General features: G+C 29.9%; 1 protein-coding gene across 3 annotated transcripts; it reads left to right on the forward strand.

Annotated features, from left to right (window-relative positions):
- Positions 1-6,384: 6,384 nt before the first annotated feature.
- LOC143064043 (dual oxidase maturation factor 1-like) lies at positions 6,385-20,832 on the forward strand. Of its 3 annotated transcripts, none has more exons than XM_076236550.1 (9): positions 6,385-6,449; positions 13,442-13,609; positions 14,101-14,158; positions 16,135-16,272; positions 16,869-16,928; positions 17,529-17,682; positions 18,276-18,487; positions 19,078-19,229; positions 19,679-20,832. In XM_076236550.1, exons 2-9 carry the CDS (start codon positions 13,454-13,456, stop codon positions 20,357-20,359), a joined length of 1,611 nt encoding a protein of 536 aa, XP_076092665.1. In that variant the 5' UTR covers positions 6,385-6,449; positions 13,442-13,453; the 3' UTR covers positions 20,360-20,832. The 3 variants fall into 3 exon arrangements, with proteins under 3 accessions (XP_076092665.1, XP_076092664.1, XP_076092663.1); XM_076236549.1 differs by lacking the exon at positions 6,385-6,449 and adding an exon at positions 7,546-7,645; XM_076236548.1 differs by lacking the exon at positions 6,385-6,449 and adding an exon at positions 12,136-12,372.
- Positions 20,833-21,039: the final 207 nt, after the last annotated feature.

Here is a 21,039-nt window from a genome sequence, read left to right on the forward strand (position 1 = left end):
TCAAAGCCTGTTTGTGAGAATTTTTTTTATTGAAAAATTTGTAATTTACGACATTTTAGAAGCCCAGCGACGAATTGATTGATCGATATGCACGTAATATGATTTGATGTGATATAGCTACCTAGGTAAAATCCAAGATAAGTAAAATGAAGAAAAAAAGATAAGTTAATCTAAGAATATCTACTGGTAACTGTTCTGCTAAGTACAATTAAGTGATCAACTTATGAACAAAAACTATTCATTAAAAATACAGAAATCGAATCCTTGTACCTATCTGTTCATCCTTTTAAAAAACATATTTTTCAGCCTAAGTCACTCTGATAACACTAAACTTTATCACTTGGAGTTTAAGTATTGTTGAAAGAAGAAGTATTACTGTGAGGAAACATGAGCACTCATTGTTTTATGTCAACTTCGAGACCAGCAGGCGGTTTCACAAAAAAACTTACGACTAAGCCTGATCGTAAGTATACTGAATTGTTCATGACTTACGATCAATTTTAGTCGTAAGTTGTTTTTTTTTTTTTTTTTGTGAAACCGACTGCTGATATGTAACGATGATACACCGATAGACACTATCATGGTCTTGTATTAGATGAAACAATAAAAGTAAAATAACGAAATTTCAAAACGAAAAGTTCCTTATCAATGGCAAAATCTTAAAAAGCTTAAACACACCAAATGAATTGAATCAACTGTTATCATTACAGACTTGGTACGGGATTTCTTTATGTCAAGCTGTTTTTATATCTAGCTAAACCTCTTTCTTGTACAACAGTCGCACAAAAATCCATTACATTAACAACAAAGTGTGATTTAAACAAAGACATAAAAGGGGGACATGTCAAAATTTAGGGTACGTCAAATGAAACATTATTTTTTTTTTATAATATTAGTTGGATCAAGTAGCACCTCCACAAGAATATTCACCAAAATATGTATTTTTTCATAAGGTCACAAAATTGTATGTTTAGTCATAATGATCACATAAACATTTATCAGTTTTGTATATTTGAAAATCATTAAATTAGACCAGAAAAAGAAATACGTTAATGAAATAAGTTAATAGAATAGATAGATGTTGTCCATATTGATCTACAAAAGAAGAGACGTGTTTAGATAAACGAACGACATTCAATGTAGCTTGTTTATGTTCTTGTTTAATTTTTAGAATGAACAAACTATCAATGGTCATTCACATGAATCGTTTTGTACTTTGGAAGACACGACATAATAACAACATGTAAAACATGAGAGGGGAATACAATTAGTGGTACACTTTTATTATTCATAATTGAACTTTGTTGAAATATTTCATTGATAAAAATAACAGACAATGACAATGAGTGGGATGTGTAACTTTATAAAGTAATGTCTAATCAAAAGTATCCTCACAATGATGCATTACTAATGGCTAATTAATAATTAATTAAGAAAGGTGAGTACACTTATTTAATCACTTCCTGTGCCTTTTGAATGAATGTGTAAGCGTAATTTCATTCCACCCAGTTTTTATTCCAGGTAACTGTTTTTCACTAGAGAATATTGGATGTAATTAGTGTGAAAGCATTGATCTTCAAAGTTATTTTGTTTATATTAAACCAGTTTATTATTTACATCAATTAATATATTAAAATTAGAATAGTTTACAAGGAACCAGTTTGATTAATAAATATTGACGAAGATATTATTTTATATCGAAGTCTGCCAAAACGCAAATGCACAGAAAAACTTCGGCATATTACATTTAGTGACAATTTAAAAGCATATAATTTGATTAGAAAAATTATCAAAATTTAATTCGTAGATAAAGCATTATATTGTGTTATCATGTGTTCAAAGTGAGTACTAAAAAACGTCCTCAATTAATGTATGAATTTTTAAATATTAGTGTAATAAATCCCGGTTCAAAGTAACTAGTGCAATCATTTCAGTAACAAAAATCACTAGGGTAATAATTCCTAGTTCAAAATCACTAGTGTTATCATTACTGGTTCAACAAATTTATGTGAACATTTCGTAGATGAAAAACACAAGGTTATTATGTCAACTTTTACATAAATTAGCTATGTAAGTTTTAGTTAATTCAAATACCCCAAGAAAATACCAAACTCCATTTTTATATATTTCCCTTGAAAAAAAATCTCTATAGAATGTTATCAAGAGTGGAGAATATTTAACACTGGGGCCGGATTAAAAACCCTAGTGATATTTTGTTGGTGGATTATAAAACACTAGGGATTTTCATCCTCCTGATAAAGTACACTGGCGGAATCAAACCACTGTTACAAATGCACGAGTATGTTATATTTTTCGAAAAAGCGCAAAAAGCGGAAAAAAGCCTTATTCATTTGACTTTTACTTATATACATTCTTAAATCTGAGATCTTCTATCTCTCATAACTTTATTGTGTCTTATTAAGAAACATCAGATAGAGTGATTTATGTTGCCTTTACTGGTTAATCATTCACAAGAAAATGGTAGGACTCATTTCTCCTAAATTTTATTCACACTGGGTCAGTTTTCCAATTATCTTTCAATCTTATTTTAATTTGCATCATCAGGTTTTAACATCATTATTTTGGGTTGCAGTTCAGTGTTTCTGTTGTTCCGTTGCTTTCCTCTTAAATTTGATGCGTTTGTCTTGGATTTGGTTTGTTACCAGTGGCGGATTCAGGGAGGGTTCCGGGGGGTTGGAACCCCCCTTTTTTTGGCCGACCAATGCATTTGAATGGGAGCCCCCCCTTTTACTCTGGGTTGGGAACCCCCCTTTTTAAAATGGCTGGATCCGCCACTGGTTACCCATACTTGTTTTCGCTTAATCGATTTATGACTATGGAACAACGGTATGTTAGTGTTGCATTTATATATTATACTTCTGAACATATTATTCAAATCAATAATGTTTAAAAAATTGATCTAAACAACAATGATGGTACTTTTTTTAAGATTTATAGAAAATAATAATAAAAGAAGAGCATTTTAATAAATCAAAATGGAAGTAAAGCTATGTTATGTCTTTTTAATACGATGTGTTCATTTTGCTAACAAATCCCATTAGATGTAATAATCATTTAAACGACTAGATTTAAAGTCATATAAAACATTTTATATATTTTTTTCTAAGTTAAAAATGTTTTATATACTTGAACGTGTAAGTTTTATAATACAATAAAACATGAACATAAACTTTCTTTTAAAAGAAAATTATGTATGATATCAAAATCTTCAGAAATGTGCTGCTAATGAATTGTCTTCCCGTACTCTAATTCGCCAACAGCTTTTTCCTTTGCAATGACCTTAACCTTAACACCTATCGGTAGAACTTCGGCAATCGCACATCGCAAGTGCGATGAAAGTAAAGACCAACAAACGTGAAAAGAAGATGCTATAAACCGATTATGAACTTTAAATACATGTATATATATTCTTATAACAACTGTTATATAACATAGTTTAATCAACAATTAAGTACGCATGGGAAACAAATGCGTTTTGGATTGGTCGTAATTTCTGTACGATAGAAGGATTAAGCTGAAGTACTTGACTGATACGTGCCATCACATGTTATCAATTTTCCAAAATATACAAATTTTATTACTACTTATAAACATAATATTAATTAAACCAGACGCGGTAGAAACACGCCTTTTATGTTATAGTTCTATTATATGTCAATATTTGAACACACTACTCGAGTCTCTTCCTGGTTCAAGTTCGGTTTGAAAATGCAATGAATTCCAAGTACCTGGTATTAAAAGTGTGAAAATCAGTCGTGCAATTTCACTACTGACGTGTCATCGAAGATATGGATGGAAAGCATTTGTTCGACAAACCACTTCAGTAAAATTATCGAAAAAAAATGTGTTGATCTTGCTCCCTTCGCCCATAGTCTTCAGCGTTCTTGTGAAATAGTCGAAAGGGGACGATCATTTATTATTCAGGGAGGGAAAGGCGTTGGACAGGTTGATTTTAAGAAGATAAAACATCCATTTCCAATGTGCTTGCCTGACTTTTTTTATACGCAGTTATCTTCTGCAGCATATTTATTCTGTCTTCTATCTTCTGTATTTTGATTTACTTAATTTCCTAGAGGGCCGAAAATGTATTTCCATAAACCTTCTCCATCAACGCATCAGCAAATCAAATGCTCAACCTCCTATTCCTATAAAGATAAATTAACAGTATTCTACTTAACACATCGCATTCAACGTTAACATGTGATACAACCAATATTTCTTTATGTTTATGGTTTTATTAAGCTTAAATAAGAATACAATTAAACCACGCAGTACATAAATGATTAAGGAGTATGATAGAAATATGTTTAGAACGAGACCAATTATAAGACTGATGCGAAAAAAGGAAGAACAAGAGAATATTCCATTGCCACCTTGAAGGACATATGTAGTAAAAGAGTCATGTTATTTTTAACTTTTTGAGTAATACTTAGCATGTGTTGCTCAACAAACCTATTGAGATTGGTTCTGCTTAATCTGTAGGTTTTGGATGTTTGAAAGTTGGTAATATTTATTTAAACTAGTACTGTCATTAAATTGGATAAATGGTATATGATATAAAATGAAATCAGTACTTGGGTATTGGGACAACATTTTATATGCATCTGCAATACAACAAATACGTTTTTTAATAAAGTAATGGTAGAAATATGACAACATGGTAGTGAGTACTATATGTATACATCTTTTTTCAAGGCTCTACAAAGGGTATCTTTGCTGTTTAGTCTATTTTTGCGGTGTTCATTTGACGTGACTAACTTATACATCCCGTCATTGTGATATTGATGTGCTTTGGTAAATTTTGTACTTAGCTTTGTTTTCGCAGGAATGCTTTGTCTATATGCTTTTTTGTTTTTTATTGTTGACAGCTGGTTTGTTTTTTCATATAGTGATTGAGATTAAAACCCAATGTTGACTACTGTACCCCTATTTTGACACTTTTATCTAGTATGTATTTGTGTTTTGGTTCACTTATTGTTGTCAATTTAATGGAATTTTCTGCAACTGTCATACAAGCGAGAGGTTTATCTAGTTATTAAATCAGGCAGGTACAATGCACAATTATTTTCGTAAGAAAATACCTGTACCAAGTCAGTTTTTATACATTCGTTTACTTCGTTTGAGCTTTCGATTTTGCCATTTGATTAAAGACTATTCCGTTTTTAATTGTTCTCGGAGATCAGTATTTTTTGACTTTTCATTTGCAATATAGATATATTCAATATATCGGTCATATAATTCCTTTCATTAAAAATCAGATCTGCAGTCTCATTGCAATTTCAATATTTAATTTGAAAACGTGCTAATATTATCGTAACGGGAAGTCACAAATAAATGCAAAACCAATATACTAAGTTGAACAAACATAATCATACTTAGACTACATATATGTAAAGGAAAAATTGATAGGAAGACATGCGTCATTAACTTAATGAGAAGATGATTTTGCGTGAAATTGTGTGTCTACCCAACATTGCTATTTTTGAATTGCAACCCCCTAGATATAAATTCCGGGAGTCATAGTTCGTTTCAGATCATCGTTTTTATATACACAAAAATATGTAGCAAAGCGTATTTCTCGTTGTACTTTTCTTCCTGGGTTATTGTTCATGTTTTAATTCGTCGTTTTACATCTTGAGGATAGCGAATCAATCTAAAGTTGTTTTTTTATACTACTTTTCTAGAAACAGATTATTTTCAAGGAATAATGTTCATTCAATTTATAACAGATTATATCTAACTATATACTGTTAACGATTATATGTTGAATTATTGTGTTATTACAATGCAATGCATCACTAAAAACGATGCACATTAAGTACAATCTTAAAAACAATTATAAGAAAATTGGAATATTATTTCCAATTGTTCTTGGTTTCTTCTTAACATTTTTGTTGTTGCCAAAAGTAATTGAATAAAGTAAAATGTGCAATTACCGAATTTAAATGAAACAAAAATAAAAATATTTCTAGTATACACTTTTTCCCCAGTTTATTGGATTTTTCCATTCTTAATTTTCAAAACAAACAATGATATGCTGAGTTTTAAAGACATATATCGAAGGAATATATAATTCGATGTTTATAGTTTAATTGGTAAAGTAAGAAAAAAACAAGCATACAGAGTCACTTTAAGTATAATTTGACAACACGTCCGATTTTTTACATTGTCAAGTTGATTTCTAGCTGTACAACATGTTACGGTACATATAAATATGCTATGATGAATACCATTAACAAAATTCTTGGAACTCTACTGCATTGTCATTTAGAAAGGGATTTACCTAACTTTTTCTACAAATAAAACACCATGCATGTTTATTTAACTTAAAAAAACACATGACATTGGTATAAGAATCATATTTGGAAGACAGCTTCACGTTCAGCCGTTAGTAAAAGGTCGTTTCGAGACGTTTGAAAATAAAGCAAGTAAGTTTAGAAGTATTTAAGTTATAGTGTGTCAATTGATAAAATTAGGTCTATCATTACGTCAAAATAAAAATAAATCAAACTATACTGAATCACATGGAAAAGGTGTATGGGTTTAGTGTTGATATTTTCATTTGAATTCAAACTAAGCCAAAATACGTTATGTTCTGTTCTGTATAAGCTTTGCTTCGAGGTCAGATAAAAAATCAGGAACCGCCAAGCAAGTAACTGCGTCTGTTTTGGGTTAGAACTTACTACAATTAGGTACATCATACTATTCAAATACATGCTTTGTCTTTTTACAAAGAAAAGTTTGAAAACTATCTTAATTAGAAAAAAATGCACATGTAATGAATAATCTTTCTGTAAGATGGTGAACACTAATTTTTAAGATGAAATAGAGATTATGATTAGAAATAGTTTTTGCATTCATATTTGATTGTTTATCTATTACCCTATTAATTTGATACCAAAGTAAAGGCAAAAACTAAATAAAAATCCACCTTAACATCTATTTTTATACTTTTTACTTGTTGGTTTCGTTCTAAAGACAATTTCAAAATTTTCTGGAATTTAAAATATACATATTTGTACAAAAGAATTTGTAGCATGATAGGTTGGAGTTAAGCGATATTAAAGTAAAAATTATTTCATTTGGTTTGCAGTATATCGTCTTGGATCACCTGTAATTTCATTTCTTGTGATAAGTAAAACGTATGTATAGCCAGGGCTATTAGATAGTTGCCATATTTACACGCGTCATTCAATCTCTATATATATATTCGGGTTTTAACAGTTGGTTGACCATGAATACATGCAAATTGTTCCCAACCTTTATTGCCAACCAGGATACTAGTTTATAAATTGACGATTAAATAAATAAAAATGATATCCCCTAAATTCCATTGGATAAAAATGTTAAATAGTAATCCGTATCTATGAAAGGAGGTACTAATAATTTATTGAAACTCAAAACCCAAAACGGTCAGTTATGTCAATCAATACAAAATAAATCTAGTTTTAGCTGACTTTAAAATTGTATTAACGTTTATTTCCGATTAACCAATCATAAATAGGGATAGTTCGGGTTGTATTTGCCGGATGGCATGTTAGATAAAAAGAGGATTTTCTGAAATCTTTGAATAAATATTTATTTGAAACGATACATGCATGTTAAATCGTTGTACGCTTAAGAAGTAAGTGTTAGATAGTTAAGCTTAAACTTTATCCGTTTATACATTTAATCATTAAACAAATATTATTGTTTTAATTTTAATCTTGAAATTTAAATACGTTGTTAAGATACGTGTATCTATAGAATTGTGAAAAAGACAATAGATGAACATGCAAAATTCAGAATAATTGCATTTTTGAATAATATAAAAATATCATAACTTTAAACATTTTATACATTGGAAATTTCAAAATATATCTATAACATCTATATTTTAAGTATATTTATAGCATATCTATTGATTTGATATGTTGGATTGTTTGACATAAATTTATTGAAACCATTGCACTTCATACGGGTTTCATTTATCATTTATGACGTTGCCCCATCATCGGCATAGTTATTGATTTGACGTTCAGTGACTGATATTAGAGCGGAGGCAGCAATGATTTTATAGTTAATATATTGAGAGTAACGAGACATTTCTCCAGTTTTGTTTGTTTATGTATTGGATCTCTGTGAAACTAAAATGGTAGACAGCAAGTTTTTTTGTAATTCGATTGTATTGTTCGATTTGAGAATTATCCTTTTTAGTTTTAACCACTGAACCCGATAAAAATGTACTAAAAAAATAATTTACCCATCTTTGAAGGTCGTTTGATGACCCCCAGATGTATATTTTTGTATTTATATGTCTTGTTGGTGTTTAATTACACAAATGTACCATAGCACTTTCTTGTTTCCATGTTGATAATTGAAATGCAAAAGCATGTACAAGTCCAAATGCAAAGCCTTCGAATCTATTCTTTTCTGGATATTTTTACATTTTATGCTTAAGGAAATTTAAACCAAGGCGATCAGATCTATGATTACACAACGAATTTCTCTTAAAGTGCATAGGGCAATTAATTATATACGTCTATTATCTTATCATTGTTAAAGAGTTTAGTTTGATAAACAGTAGATTTTAGAATGCTTTTGCTGTTTAAACATAGTGGAAGTAAGCAATTCCAATAATTAATATATTTATTTAAAAGAGATAACGGTTGTATAAGTTTGTTTAGTAGCGATAATGTGGCTGTGAACGCAGGAAGTGTACCCGATCTAATAATTAAACCTATCTTTAATCCTACCAGGCATATATCTCTTTAATTGTTCAGTAAAGTGCATGTTTATTGGACATGACAGTATGGCATGCGATGAAAGTTCACTGTAATAATGACCTATATTTTACTAACATCACACTGACTTTCGAACTGAATAGCACTTAGTTCCTAAAATGATTCTGTTAAAAGTTCTCATTGGCCTACTTGACTGCTGTTTGTTATTGTGTTACATATATTTGTTTTTCGTTCATCTCGGTTATCTTCTCCTTTTTTAACTTTTTTTTTACATTGAACTGAGCGGTTCTAAAAGAAGTTGTTTTATATGTTAGCATCTAAGAATCTTTTAAATCAATATTTTTTTAAAAACATAATCGGAATGAAGAAGAAATGAAACACGAAGAGGAAAAAAAAAACGTTTGAACGGGAAAAACTTAAAGAAAAATTACTAAGATTAAGTAAAAGTTATACTGAGTTTCGTCATCAGCCACGAAAATATGAAAATTACGAAGAGGTAAAAAATAATTATTTGTTTTTCTTTCGTTCTAAAAAGCGCTTAAACGTACAGGATCAGTATCATCTTAAATGTTCCATATGCAATAACACTTTCAGAAGATGTTTCATAGTTGAAATGGTTATTGCATCTATTTTTCTGTCATCGAATTGATACCTTATCACAGCTTTTGTATTGAAAAATGAATCACTCTGCTATCTTGTCTTTTTCTGGTTCAGCTACCAAAACTTTAACTTTTTGCTGACAAACGATAACACTTCTATGTAAATTCAGAAAGAACATATTTAATGTTTGATCAACTTGCGTTTTGCAAAGACCTAATGGACTCTTATTAGGACTTTTGTTTTGGTACATCCGTAGAACCAATACTGAGGAAGTATTTAAATTAATACTAAAATAAATGATTTTTGTATGACATATCGTAAAAATTGCTAACATGTCATTTTCACCGTATGATAAATGAAAATCTTGATTACGTAATAAAGTATTACATTTTTCATAAATCATTCGACCTTTAAAGAGAATTTACAAGTTATTGAAGTTTTCATTACATGTGAAGAAGATTGATTAAGATTTTGAAAGAAAGAATACAATTTATTATTATTGAAATTAAAAATGCACGATTTTGAGACATGCACTTTGATTTAAAACTAATATATGTATTCTTTAAGATCAATTAGTTGACAATGACTGTTGCCTTCTTTTGGCGTACTATTGTACTTATCCTTCCCATATACTCCATAATAAAGACTGAATTAAGCTTTGAAACCAGCTGTGTTGGCTTCTATCGCCTTGGTATGATTTACTTCGAGTCAACCATTTTTGAAATAATGGTATATAGACTTCATAAGTACAATTACATAAACATGATAAAAGTACACCGTCATGTGATTTTGGTATGCTTTGTCTCGATGTCCAAAGTCAAAGACAAATTAGACATATCGATCTATCAACGGATTAAATTATGCATATTTCTTTGATTTTTTAAATGTTATTATGATAAGCGTTGCTTATGCACTGAAAAGTTCAAGTTGTAGGTTGAAAATTTGTACTAAATCTTCTTTGCGAAAATGAGGGCATGTTTTCTTTTCTAAAGATTACTGAACAAGCGGAAAAGTACTGTCGGATTTTAATGCTTGTTAGTCTAATTTAACACCTTAATATGATAATGACTAAGTGGTCAATAGTCATTTTTATGTAAAGTAAATTTTAACAAAAAGAACAGTTTGATGTTATATCTTTTCATTCGATCTACCCAAATGAACACTAGAACATATAATATCAAATATCAATACACAAATATAGAAGGTAAGACGATCTGTTCTTTTATGCAAATATACATATTTTTTAAGGAAACACATACATTACAAAATTAATATTTGTATCAATTTAAAACCATTATAGAGTAATTTAAGTTAACGTGTTAAATTGTGAAATTAACAATAATTTTTACTGACATGATCAAACGTTTTCAATGTCAATTAATTTGAGAATATCATAAGCAAAAATAAAATGCAAATAGAAATATCTCGAGTTACATCCATTTAGAGGATTATGACAGTTGTTATGCACTCGTTTGATATGTTTTATCATTTGATTTTGTCATTTGATTAGGGATTTTCCGTTTTGAATTTTCCTCGGAGTATTTTTGTGATTTTACCTTTTAGTAGCTTTTTTTGTATCGTAGATGACATAACTGGCTTATTTATTACAATTTCTTTTAGTAAAAGGTTGCTGCAAAGATTTTGAGTTCAAGGACCACAATTTGACAAAAATATCGTCTGTAATTTTAGCTTTATATTACTTTTTTCTTCTTTTTTTTGGCCAGGGGGGTGGGTGTGCCCTTTCTGAATCCGCGTCTGAGTAGAGAAACTGATAACTGCATACTTTGTTTTGTTGTCTACTGTTTACTTTTGCTACATAGATGTATATTTTCATAATTTTCCTTAAAGTGTATTTTTTCATAACGATCTGAAGCCTTCACAAGGACAATAAAAGAGAGGCGAAAGATACCAAATGAACATTCGAACTCATAAGTCGGAAATAAACCACTATTTTAACATACAACATGCTCACACATATACAGATCTTATAACCATTTGCATAATATTACCAAACTTCAAGCTTTTCTTGGAAGCTTACATATTTAAGTTATCCAGTACAAAATATATTTCAAAACAAGATCAATTAAGACATTTAAAAAACATTTAAAATTAGTCGTGGTTTCTTTCGGAACTTTTTCTGTTTTTATCATAATAGCTATGATGTTTGACCATAACTGAAAACCTTTTGAACGTTTAAGTAAACTATGGAATTCAATGGTTCGGTGCAACCTCAACGCAGGTTTTCTTGTAATCTTGCACAAACGCATAGGTTTGAAATATTTTAAACAAAAAATCACTTTGCATTATTAATATATGATCTATTTTGTTACAATACTCGTTATGGGGATTGAATCACATGCGGTGCTAAATTTGAAGCAGTGGCTTCAGCAGTGGCTTCGGCAGTGGCTTAAGCATTGCATTTTCTAAATCGCTTTCTCTGTAGTTAGTGTATGCTATTTCATTATTAATCTTGAAAGTTCTGATAATTTATTAAAATTAAGAGTCAAAAGAGAAACTCTCAAAGTATGTAAATATAGATGGAACAACCATATTTGGTGGTTAATGACTAGTGGTAGTTAAATATTCAGTAATAATTGAGGTTAACTATATATCTACCACGTTACAATGTGTCTCTGGTGAAAGATTGACGTGTACCGACACATTTTTCATGTAGACTTTGACATCGACAAGTTACGTAGCATAATATTCTTATTACGATCTTGTGATAGGTCGTTAATGTGACGTTTATTGAAATCGCCATGCATTATTGAATTCGATACGCTTCACTGGATAATCATCTAGCATCTATATCTGTACTGGTTCCCGAAAATCATCGGAGTCCTTACTGTTTCGTTAGAACAATAGACACGACTCGGTGATGGGGTTTAGGGATTTTACAGTTGTTTAAATTGTCTTCTTCTGTGTTTAAATTCGATGGAGTTATTTTGGTCTATGAGTGATTGTCTAAAAGCAGGCATTTATTTGTATGATAAAGCTTTTGGACTAATTGAAGATTCATATATCATAGGTAGGCAAGGCTTTTTTCTCCATTATGATGTTTTCAACTTTACCCTTAGCGTGTCAAATATATATCAAATGAGAAAGAAAAAACAATGTTAACATAATTACAATAAATAAATACATAAACAAGTTTTAAGTTGACTTCAATTTACATTTTAGAATTATAAAATACGTTTTTGCTCGATTTTTTTAGTGTTTAAAAATATGAATACTATATTTGAATTATCATACCTTACATAAGTAATTAAATGTGCAGTTATGCAAATTATTTCTCAATATGAATGCATATCATTTAGTAAAGTACACAAGTAGCTTTCTGTAAATACCTGAAGGGCATACACATGTTATAAACAATGGATCAGGCCAAAAACATGGACGAATGACATGAAGGTTTTCAAAGTGTACATGTATTGTACAAATGTAGATATCTTTTTAAGTATGCTCAATGTCAAACATACATATATAAAAATCACACTTCAACAAAGATGGTTCAATGCTTGTGGTAAACCTATTTGTACAATAATTGATTATCAATTAAAAACTATGTTCTTGCGGTAACAGTTGATATACGTGAGAATTTAATTCACATGAATATTTTTTATATTTTTTCTCAAGATTTTAACCTACTTTCTACCGCACTAGTTTTTATCTGCATGTCTTGCAAATTTGATGCATTTTTTAAGAGTAAAAAGTAAAAACTTGTGTTTTCCATCACCTATAATTGAAGTCAATGTACTTCAAGTAGCTCTTTGATGACGGAAACGAAAAATTTCTAATGACTTAATACATATAAGTTTTCTTATCAAGAAATCATCGCTTACTTAAATGAAGTTGTTTAGACAGAAATGTTATTTTCAAAAATCAACATAAACTCTACCTTTAGATGTTCTATAGGAAATTATAACAAATTATTATATTTCAATACATCGAAAATGCCACGAGGAGGCGTATCCTTTTTAGTCCATGTGTATTGATATAAAATATTAACATTGATGATTCAGTGCAAATCATATGTGGACAAGTGGTTGTGCGGGATGAAGTGGTTGTGTGTTACAATGACTGGATTTCTTTTGCAGTAGGTTCTGAGAATGTTTGACAGCTTAAGAGGAGACTTTGGATACAGCTATTATGGCGAAAGAAGGACTTCCGCCACAATTGACATTCCATTGGTTGTTGTTGTGTATACTTGTGTTTTGATCTCTATTGCAACTATCGTGGCAGCGGCTGGTATTAGAGGAAAAGGGGTAAGTGAATGATTTAACACCAAAGGTAATGTTAGGTAAAAGATGTGCCATGTATGCCTTACCTTCAAATTGAGGGACTTAAGATTTTAAGGGCTTTGTCTACCCATTTACCCCAAAACTGCCCATTGGTACATGTATGATACATTAAAACTTATGTTTCACAGTCTCAACACCCCTTTTTTTTTAATAAAACAATAAATTATTATATATATGATGTACCATGCTTTAACTATGAAACTGTGTCGCTTCTATATACAGCAATGGAAATAAATTGTGTGTAACTCACAATTCATCATCTCTTTACATTACAATAATTAATTCAATGAAACAAAAATTACTTCATGTTAAATTTTGCATCTCTCACGAAATTAAGGCCACCATAGTAAAATCTCTGAGGAGATACCACAGAAAAATATAATAGCAAAGTATAACCGTCTGTATTATAATAGTAAAGTATACGTAACTTTACATGGTTTCATTTTTCGTTACAGCGTTGGTACACATTAATCAGAGTTGTATATAGTTTGGCAGTAGGATCAACTTTGTTGCGTAAGTTTATTTGATAATTATCGAGATTTGTACGATATAATTGTAAGGCATACTATTTCCTCGAAGCAACAGTAGGATGCGGAATTCAAAACAATATTGATCAGTTTTACAGTTTATCCAAATGTCTTTTTGAATTTCTTCATATTTATAAGAAGATAAAGTAAAGCTCTGACGTGTGTTTGTGTCTGTGACAAGTATGTGAGAATCTAAAGAGTCGGATGCATTATAATTTCTACTTGTTAAAAGTCAGTACACGTATTTAGTTTTTATTGCTAAATTTATTATACACATTGTGACAGAAGATAAGGCATTCTTCGGTTTGCAAACCAAAGGAGTAAAATTCTTAGATTTAGGTGCATCCGAAGAACTTTCCTGGATAATTTTCAAAATATTTTTTTTAGGCCAATGATGTATGAATACTGAAGAAGCAATATGAATAAAAAAGACAGTAAAAATATTCGAAAAAGAAACTTGGAACATGTATTGCTAAATAATTCATAAAGTAATCAATGGAAAATTTAAGAAATGTATGTTATGACTCATTTCGCACTGACTAAGGGTCTGATAAATAACAACGGGGACCAACAGTCCACCAGAAGCAAACTGCCAGTATTAACCGCCATTTTTTGAAATGTAGAAAATTACAACTAAGCAAATATTTCTTCAATGAGTTTAAACAAAATTAGAAACTTTTAAAGTCACGGAAATTGTGTTTAATCAATATGACATCTGAAACACTATTCCAACATAATGTTTTTATGTCTGACATCATGTTATAGACGGTTTTTTTATTTGAAAAACATTAAATTTGTCACGTTGACCTTAAATTCAGTTGCTCTACTTGACCTAAAATGTCAAAGGTTAACAATGTTACAAGTACTTACAATATCCTGCTAGACATAAAATAATGTGCCATGAACCGAACTCAGTTAAATTTGGAAATAATTATATTATAATACAATGTTTTAAAATTTTGTCATATTAATTTTATTTAATAGCGAAATAAAATTATATTTATTCTGTTCTTTATTAGTCCCAATCTATTATTTCTTTTAATCAAAGTCGACATAGGTATCGATAAAACATTATAGGTTCGACATAAATTGCATTTACAGTTATAATAATTTTTTTATTATAGACTCAGAATGATCCATCATTTTTATGCCAATATGACTTTAAGAATGTGCTAAGAAAAGGGGAAGTAATCAATCTAAATCAAAAGAGTTGATGACTATATAAAATTCAGTTGTCAAATCGGACTGTCAATTAAAAAAAATAATATTTGCATTGCTATTTTAAATTAATTTAATTAGTAAAAGTTTAACTTTAAATAGGACATGCATGTAAATGATGATATGTGTTGCCTTTCAGTTATGAATATATTTTCTATGTTTAAAATGTATTTTAAAAATGTCGAAATTACAACAATATTTCTTTTCAGATATCTGATTATTTTATTTTCATATTTTGCATTTCCCCCCTAATATACGACTAACATTTAGATGTTCATAATTCATACAGAATAAAAAAGCAATTAATCAGAAATAAAATGATAACTGATAGATTAGTTAATAGCTAACATTTGAAATTTGTTAATTTTCTCAATGTTAAGATACTGTATCCGAAGTGTTTTCGTGTTATGAACTAGAAAGAGATTTATAAATTGTTAATACCTACCCTTCTCATAAAAACAAAACAAAACAAAACAAAACAAAACAAAACAAAACAAAACAAAATAAAACAAAACAAACTAATCAAAACAAAACAAAACATATTAAAGTTTTTTTTGCATGCGTGTAACATCTTAATACATGTATGTACACTTCAGTTCATATACATGTATTTTTAAGAGTATGGGATGCGACTTATTGATTCTATTGTCTTTTGTATTCAAACAAACATTGTATTGTAAATAAAAAGCAAGAAAAAAAACTTGTTCAACTTCAATTAAAAAAACAAACAATTTTTCATTCCAGTTTGTTTGTTTGGTGATTGTTGGGTGGATGGTATAGACAAAAAAGTAAATGTACCATATATATATCGTTCTGATGCAGAAATAACTGGACAAGTCGGCCTTAATATTGGACTTCAGAAAATTAATATTACGCTTAAAGGTAAATATGTCTGGTATAATTGAATACACATACACGAATTACTATATAACTTTGATCTGACATTGGTAAACTTAGATAGATACACAGTTGTAAGATGTTCTGGCCAGGATATGTGACAGACTTTCTAGATTGGGAAGCTGAATTCTTTTCGACTAATTTGGATTCAAATTCTTATTCATCATAAAATTAACATGATTGTCACTATCCATATTATCGTCATGGCCAAATCGATGGAATACGTGAAGTTATTTAAGGAATAAGAACTGCATTTTTGTAGATACATGACATTCCAACTTACAATTCATAATATGTTGAGGGAACAAAAATCGTGCTCTCCTTAACACGAAGATTTCGTTGAATTCATAGTAACATTAACGGTACTAATTTTCCTGTGTCATTTTTACATTTCATCTATCATTGTCCCATCAGTGATGATCAAAATATTGAAAATCAAAAACAGTCAAGAAAATATCATAGTATTTTGTAAAGAACCATCTCGTCTCGAAGGTATATTTTTTTTTACTTTTTAGTAAATTTTATCTGGAAATTATTTTAGCTTTTTTTATTCATTTGCAATCTTTCTGTTTGTGTTTCAGGGACTTTTCAAGGTTCTCAGGGATCAATAAAGTACAATGAAGCCATTCCTTTTGACGGAGGTAAATTTATACGCACTGTATTATTATTATTTACTCATTATAGGTACAGTTAATAGACGTTTCACATTTTATCAAATGTTCTGTTGCTATATTCTCAACATTTTCTCATCTCTACGAAAATCTTCTTCACCATACCGAGAAGGATTTACAAAAAAAGAGAAAGTGAGAAAGTAATTGCGAATTAACAATTCAAATAAAATCTTTATTGCCATTACACCATACACTTATACAGATGTAGCATGTGACACAAGAAAACAAAAGTTTTACTGAGCAAATAGATGTGTTTGTGTTATAAAAAAACCAACAAATTATGGTCAATTTGATCTTATTGATTAATAAAACCTGTTATTTTGGTCATTATTCCATAATAATTACGTTTTACGTTTTGTGATATTTTGAAACAGTGACTATAAATGTCACAGAATATCGATCTTAAATCATGATTCTATAGGATGCACTTAGGGTAAAAATAGCTCCACAGTCTAACATTTAGCCTGAAATGTTCAATTTTTTTTTATTCTCTACGAAGTTAAGAGCTTTTTTTTTATCAATGCAATTCGAAATAGTTTTATTTTCTACATAAAATACGTTCTTTTTCAGCAATGGGTTCCGTCAGTGATTTCCGGGAATTTTTAGAGAGAGGATTACCTCAGCCAATGTTAACAGTGGTAGAATTTTTCAGTATTGACGAAGGTGGTTTCAGATGGGGCCGGAGTTTTGCAAGGGCAGGGTACTTTGCAAAAATCTTACTTTTGTAAGTTAATTGACAAGATAAAAGTTCAAATTTATAATTTTGAAACATTTTAATATAGTTGAGATTTAAAAGCGCTTTCAAAAAAAGGTCTTCTCTCTTGGCCAAAAACCCTACTTCTCCATAGTTACATTGTAAGAAGAACTATTGAAGTAAGAAGTACCAGAGTTTGATTTCGCCTAACCATACTAAGTAAGAACGAATAGACATGTTTTCTCTGTCAGAGACTCTAACGTGTCTTTCATCGCCCATCCGGCTTGATTTCAATTTTTTTTATATTTTTATATTTTTAATCTTGATACTTAATGGTTAGATATGGAATCGCAATCAAATATATTCCACTGACGTTTTGATGGGTCCATTACAGAAAATGCTTACCCTATCTGTATACTTGGTTTTACTTTTAAAAAACATATATTTCCTTTATTGTACTCCTGTTAATACCTGCAACAGACATTGGGTTTCAATTTTTATATTTTCTAAGTTCGTTCAGGTACCCTTTAGCTTTGAAGTATAAACCTTTTTTGAAACTATGTATCATAAATCTATATAAAATAATAAATATAATTAAATTTTATCTTAATTTCATTTTTCAGGACATCATTTTCTTTTTGGATCTTAGCAAATATAATGGTATGCAGTGTGATATACTATGGTGGAGTGTTATATACTTTGACTGGCTTGACAATGTTCTCAGCATCAATAGTTTATCATTGTATGATACCAACAGCAAAACTTCGATTTTTCTGTTCAGAAAGTGAATTTCATCTACATTATGGGATATGCTTTTGGTCAATTCTATTGATGGGTAAGTCTTTGAACACCTTTTTCTCATTGTTAAAGGCCACATGTTGCCTATAATTGCTTACATCCACTTTATTTGAACTTCGGTGGACAGTTTTCTCATTGGCAATCATACCATATCACCTTATTTCTATACATTATAAAGAAAGTGGATTTATGTTTCAAAGAGAAACGATATAAGAAATGGCCATGACCTCAAAATATTCATAAAAAAAATGTCTTATGCAACAAAACCAGACTAATAAAGTCCTACATTTCTGTGCTTCTATGTAAATATACATATACGAAGGTTCACATTAGTTTAATGTTTGAGGACATGAATTATGTATGATTTATACGTAATGGCTTCAATAAAGATTTCTATTTACCATACATAATGGCCATTGCATGGAAATACAAATGTTGAAGAAAAATAGTGAACATATACAATACAACCCTTTACATTACTGAATTTCCATCACTCAATCTTTTGGTATGTATATAATAATTAAATTCGGTGTAAACAACTATAAGAAGTTTTTGCTAAGATTGGTTCATGGACACGATTATTTATAAAAACTCTTAACTAAAAATGTTTTACTCTTTTATTTATAGGTCTTTTGACAACCATCGTTGGTTCCATTATTTTAATCATGGATACAAAAATGCCCAAAACAATACAGAAATTTTTCTTGATCGAAGGATTTGATGATACAGAGGAGGCATATGAATCACAGAAAAACTCCATATGTTCTATGTATAAAAAGGTAAGAAATATGTGTATTTCAAATCTTAAGTCTTATGTGTGCATAACTTTACGATCAGGGGTGGTTCAAACGTTAATTCAAATTTAAATTTCATTTCATTTTCCATGAAATTTGTGAAACATAAAATAATAATGCTTTACTTCCCTCTTTTCGATTTTATGTGAATACCATAAAATGGTTCTAAGCAATACACTGTTCTTCAAGATTCGAATTATTTTGATGTATTTAAAATATGACAACTCAATTCTACATTTTTCATTTATACCATAAAGATGTACAAACATATACCCTTGTATTTATTCCTATTCATATTCTCGACATACAAGTAGGCACAAGATGTCGTCAATTGTTGTCTTTCGTCTTCTTTTGGTTATCATGTAGTTGGTTGGAGACTCATTGACGTTTACACCAAATATCTTTTTATTCATACATAACTTTTTGTTTTTCAGAACGAGTTACGAAGACAATCTGCTCCAGCCTTAGCAAACTTTCACAACAGTTCAACTGATTTGTATAAAGCAACTTTATCTTCAGTCGATGAAGACGCTGAACATACACCACAGATGAAACGGAGTTCTACAAATCCTACCAATCTCCGTAGTTCCTATTCTTTAGAATCTTTGCGCGCATATTCAGAAAAGAATTCTTTTACGAATATTTCCAAGGACGAAAAACATTATAAATCCAACCCACTATTTGAACAAAACGAGAAGACGGAAAAACTTAATACAGATATATTTTCAAAGAAAAGAAAAGGTTCAATACCAGGTAGACTTCAATCTGCAATGTCTCTGGAATCACTACCGTCTATTCCGGACGATAAGACGCTTTCGTTTGACTCTGGTGTAGATAACGACGAAGGTGAAAATGTACTTACAAGTGATCAGCAAGTTCTACACACAATAGAAAGTGACAGTGATGACAATGGCGACGAACATATCGATGTATCTATGTTCGAAACTCATTCACGAGATAGAACACTAGAAAGAAATCGCGAAAGTCAGTCATCTTCTAACAAAGAAGAAAAACCTAATAATAATAAAGTTTTTACAATTAGTATAGGTAATGCTGACGAGGAAGAGGAACGTCTCAAGGAAATATATATCGATTTAACATCAGCTTATCCGTAAATCGATACTATCGATAATTTATCGATAAAATAATCTTACTGGGCAATTTCATAAATTTCCGGTTGGAACCAGACTGTACACAAATAAATTAACAGTTGAAATCCGTCCTTGGAAGGTATATGTAAGAAATAAACAAATAAAACAATATTTATGTGAAACCTGTTAATGATTAGTATGGTACAAATGTAGATTAGAATTACATTGGTTCGATGTATTAGATGTAGATAAAACATTCTGAACATCATAGTTTGCAGGTCGAATCGAGAAAATTAGATCTAGTAAATGCTTTCGCCACCATGCTTTTTGTTACGGACGTATGTTGTGCTTACCATTGTCTTTCATATTATGATACTTTTCAATTTGAAATTGAAAATATGTTATTTATTATTTTGTGATTAATGTGTGCCAAGCCTATATGTAAATAAAACAGCAGAATTATGCATGCTTTAAATGAATAAAATTTTATGAATGAATGACTTCTTTTGTAGTTGGTATCAAAAAGAAGCAAAAAATGTACGAAATGTACCAATGAGACATCTCTATCTTTTCACAGCGAACAATATTTTCCATAACATGTTTAAATCATAACGGTATCCAAGATAAATCGAGGTGTATTTGATAAATATACTAAATTACCAATGCGTGATATAAATTTTAACAAGTCTTTTGTCAGCTGAAAA

This window comes from Mytilus galloprovincialis, chromosome 2 (genome assembly GCF_965363235.1).
Source record: "Mytilus galloprovincialis chromosome 2, xbMytGall1.hap1.1, whole genome shotgun sequence".
Taxonomy (NCBI): domain Eukaryota; kingdom Metazoa; phylum Mollusca; class Bivalvia; order Mytilida; family Mytilidae; genus Mytilus; species Mytilus galloprovincialis.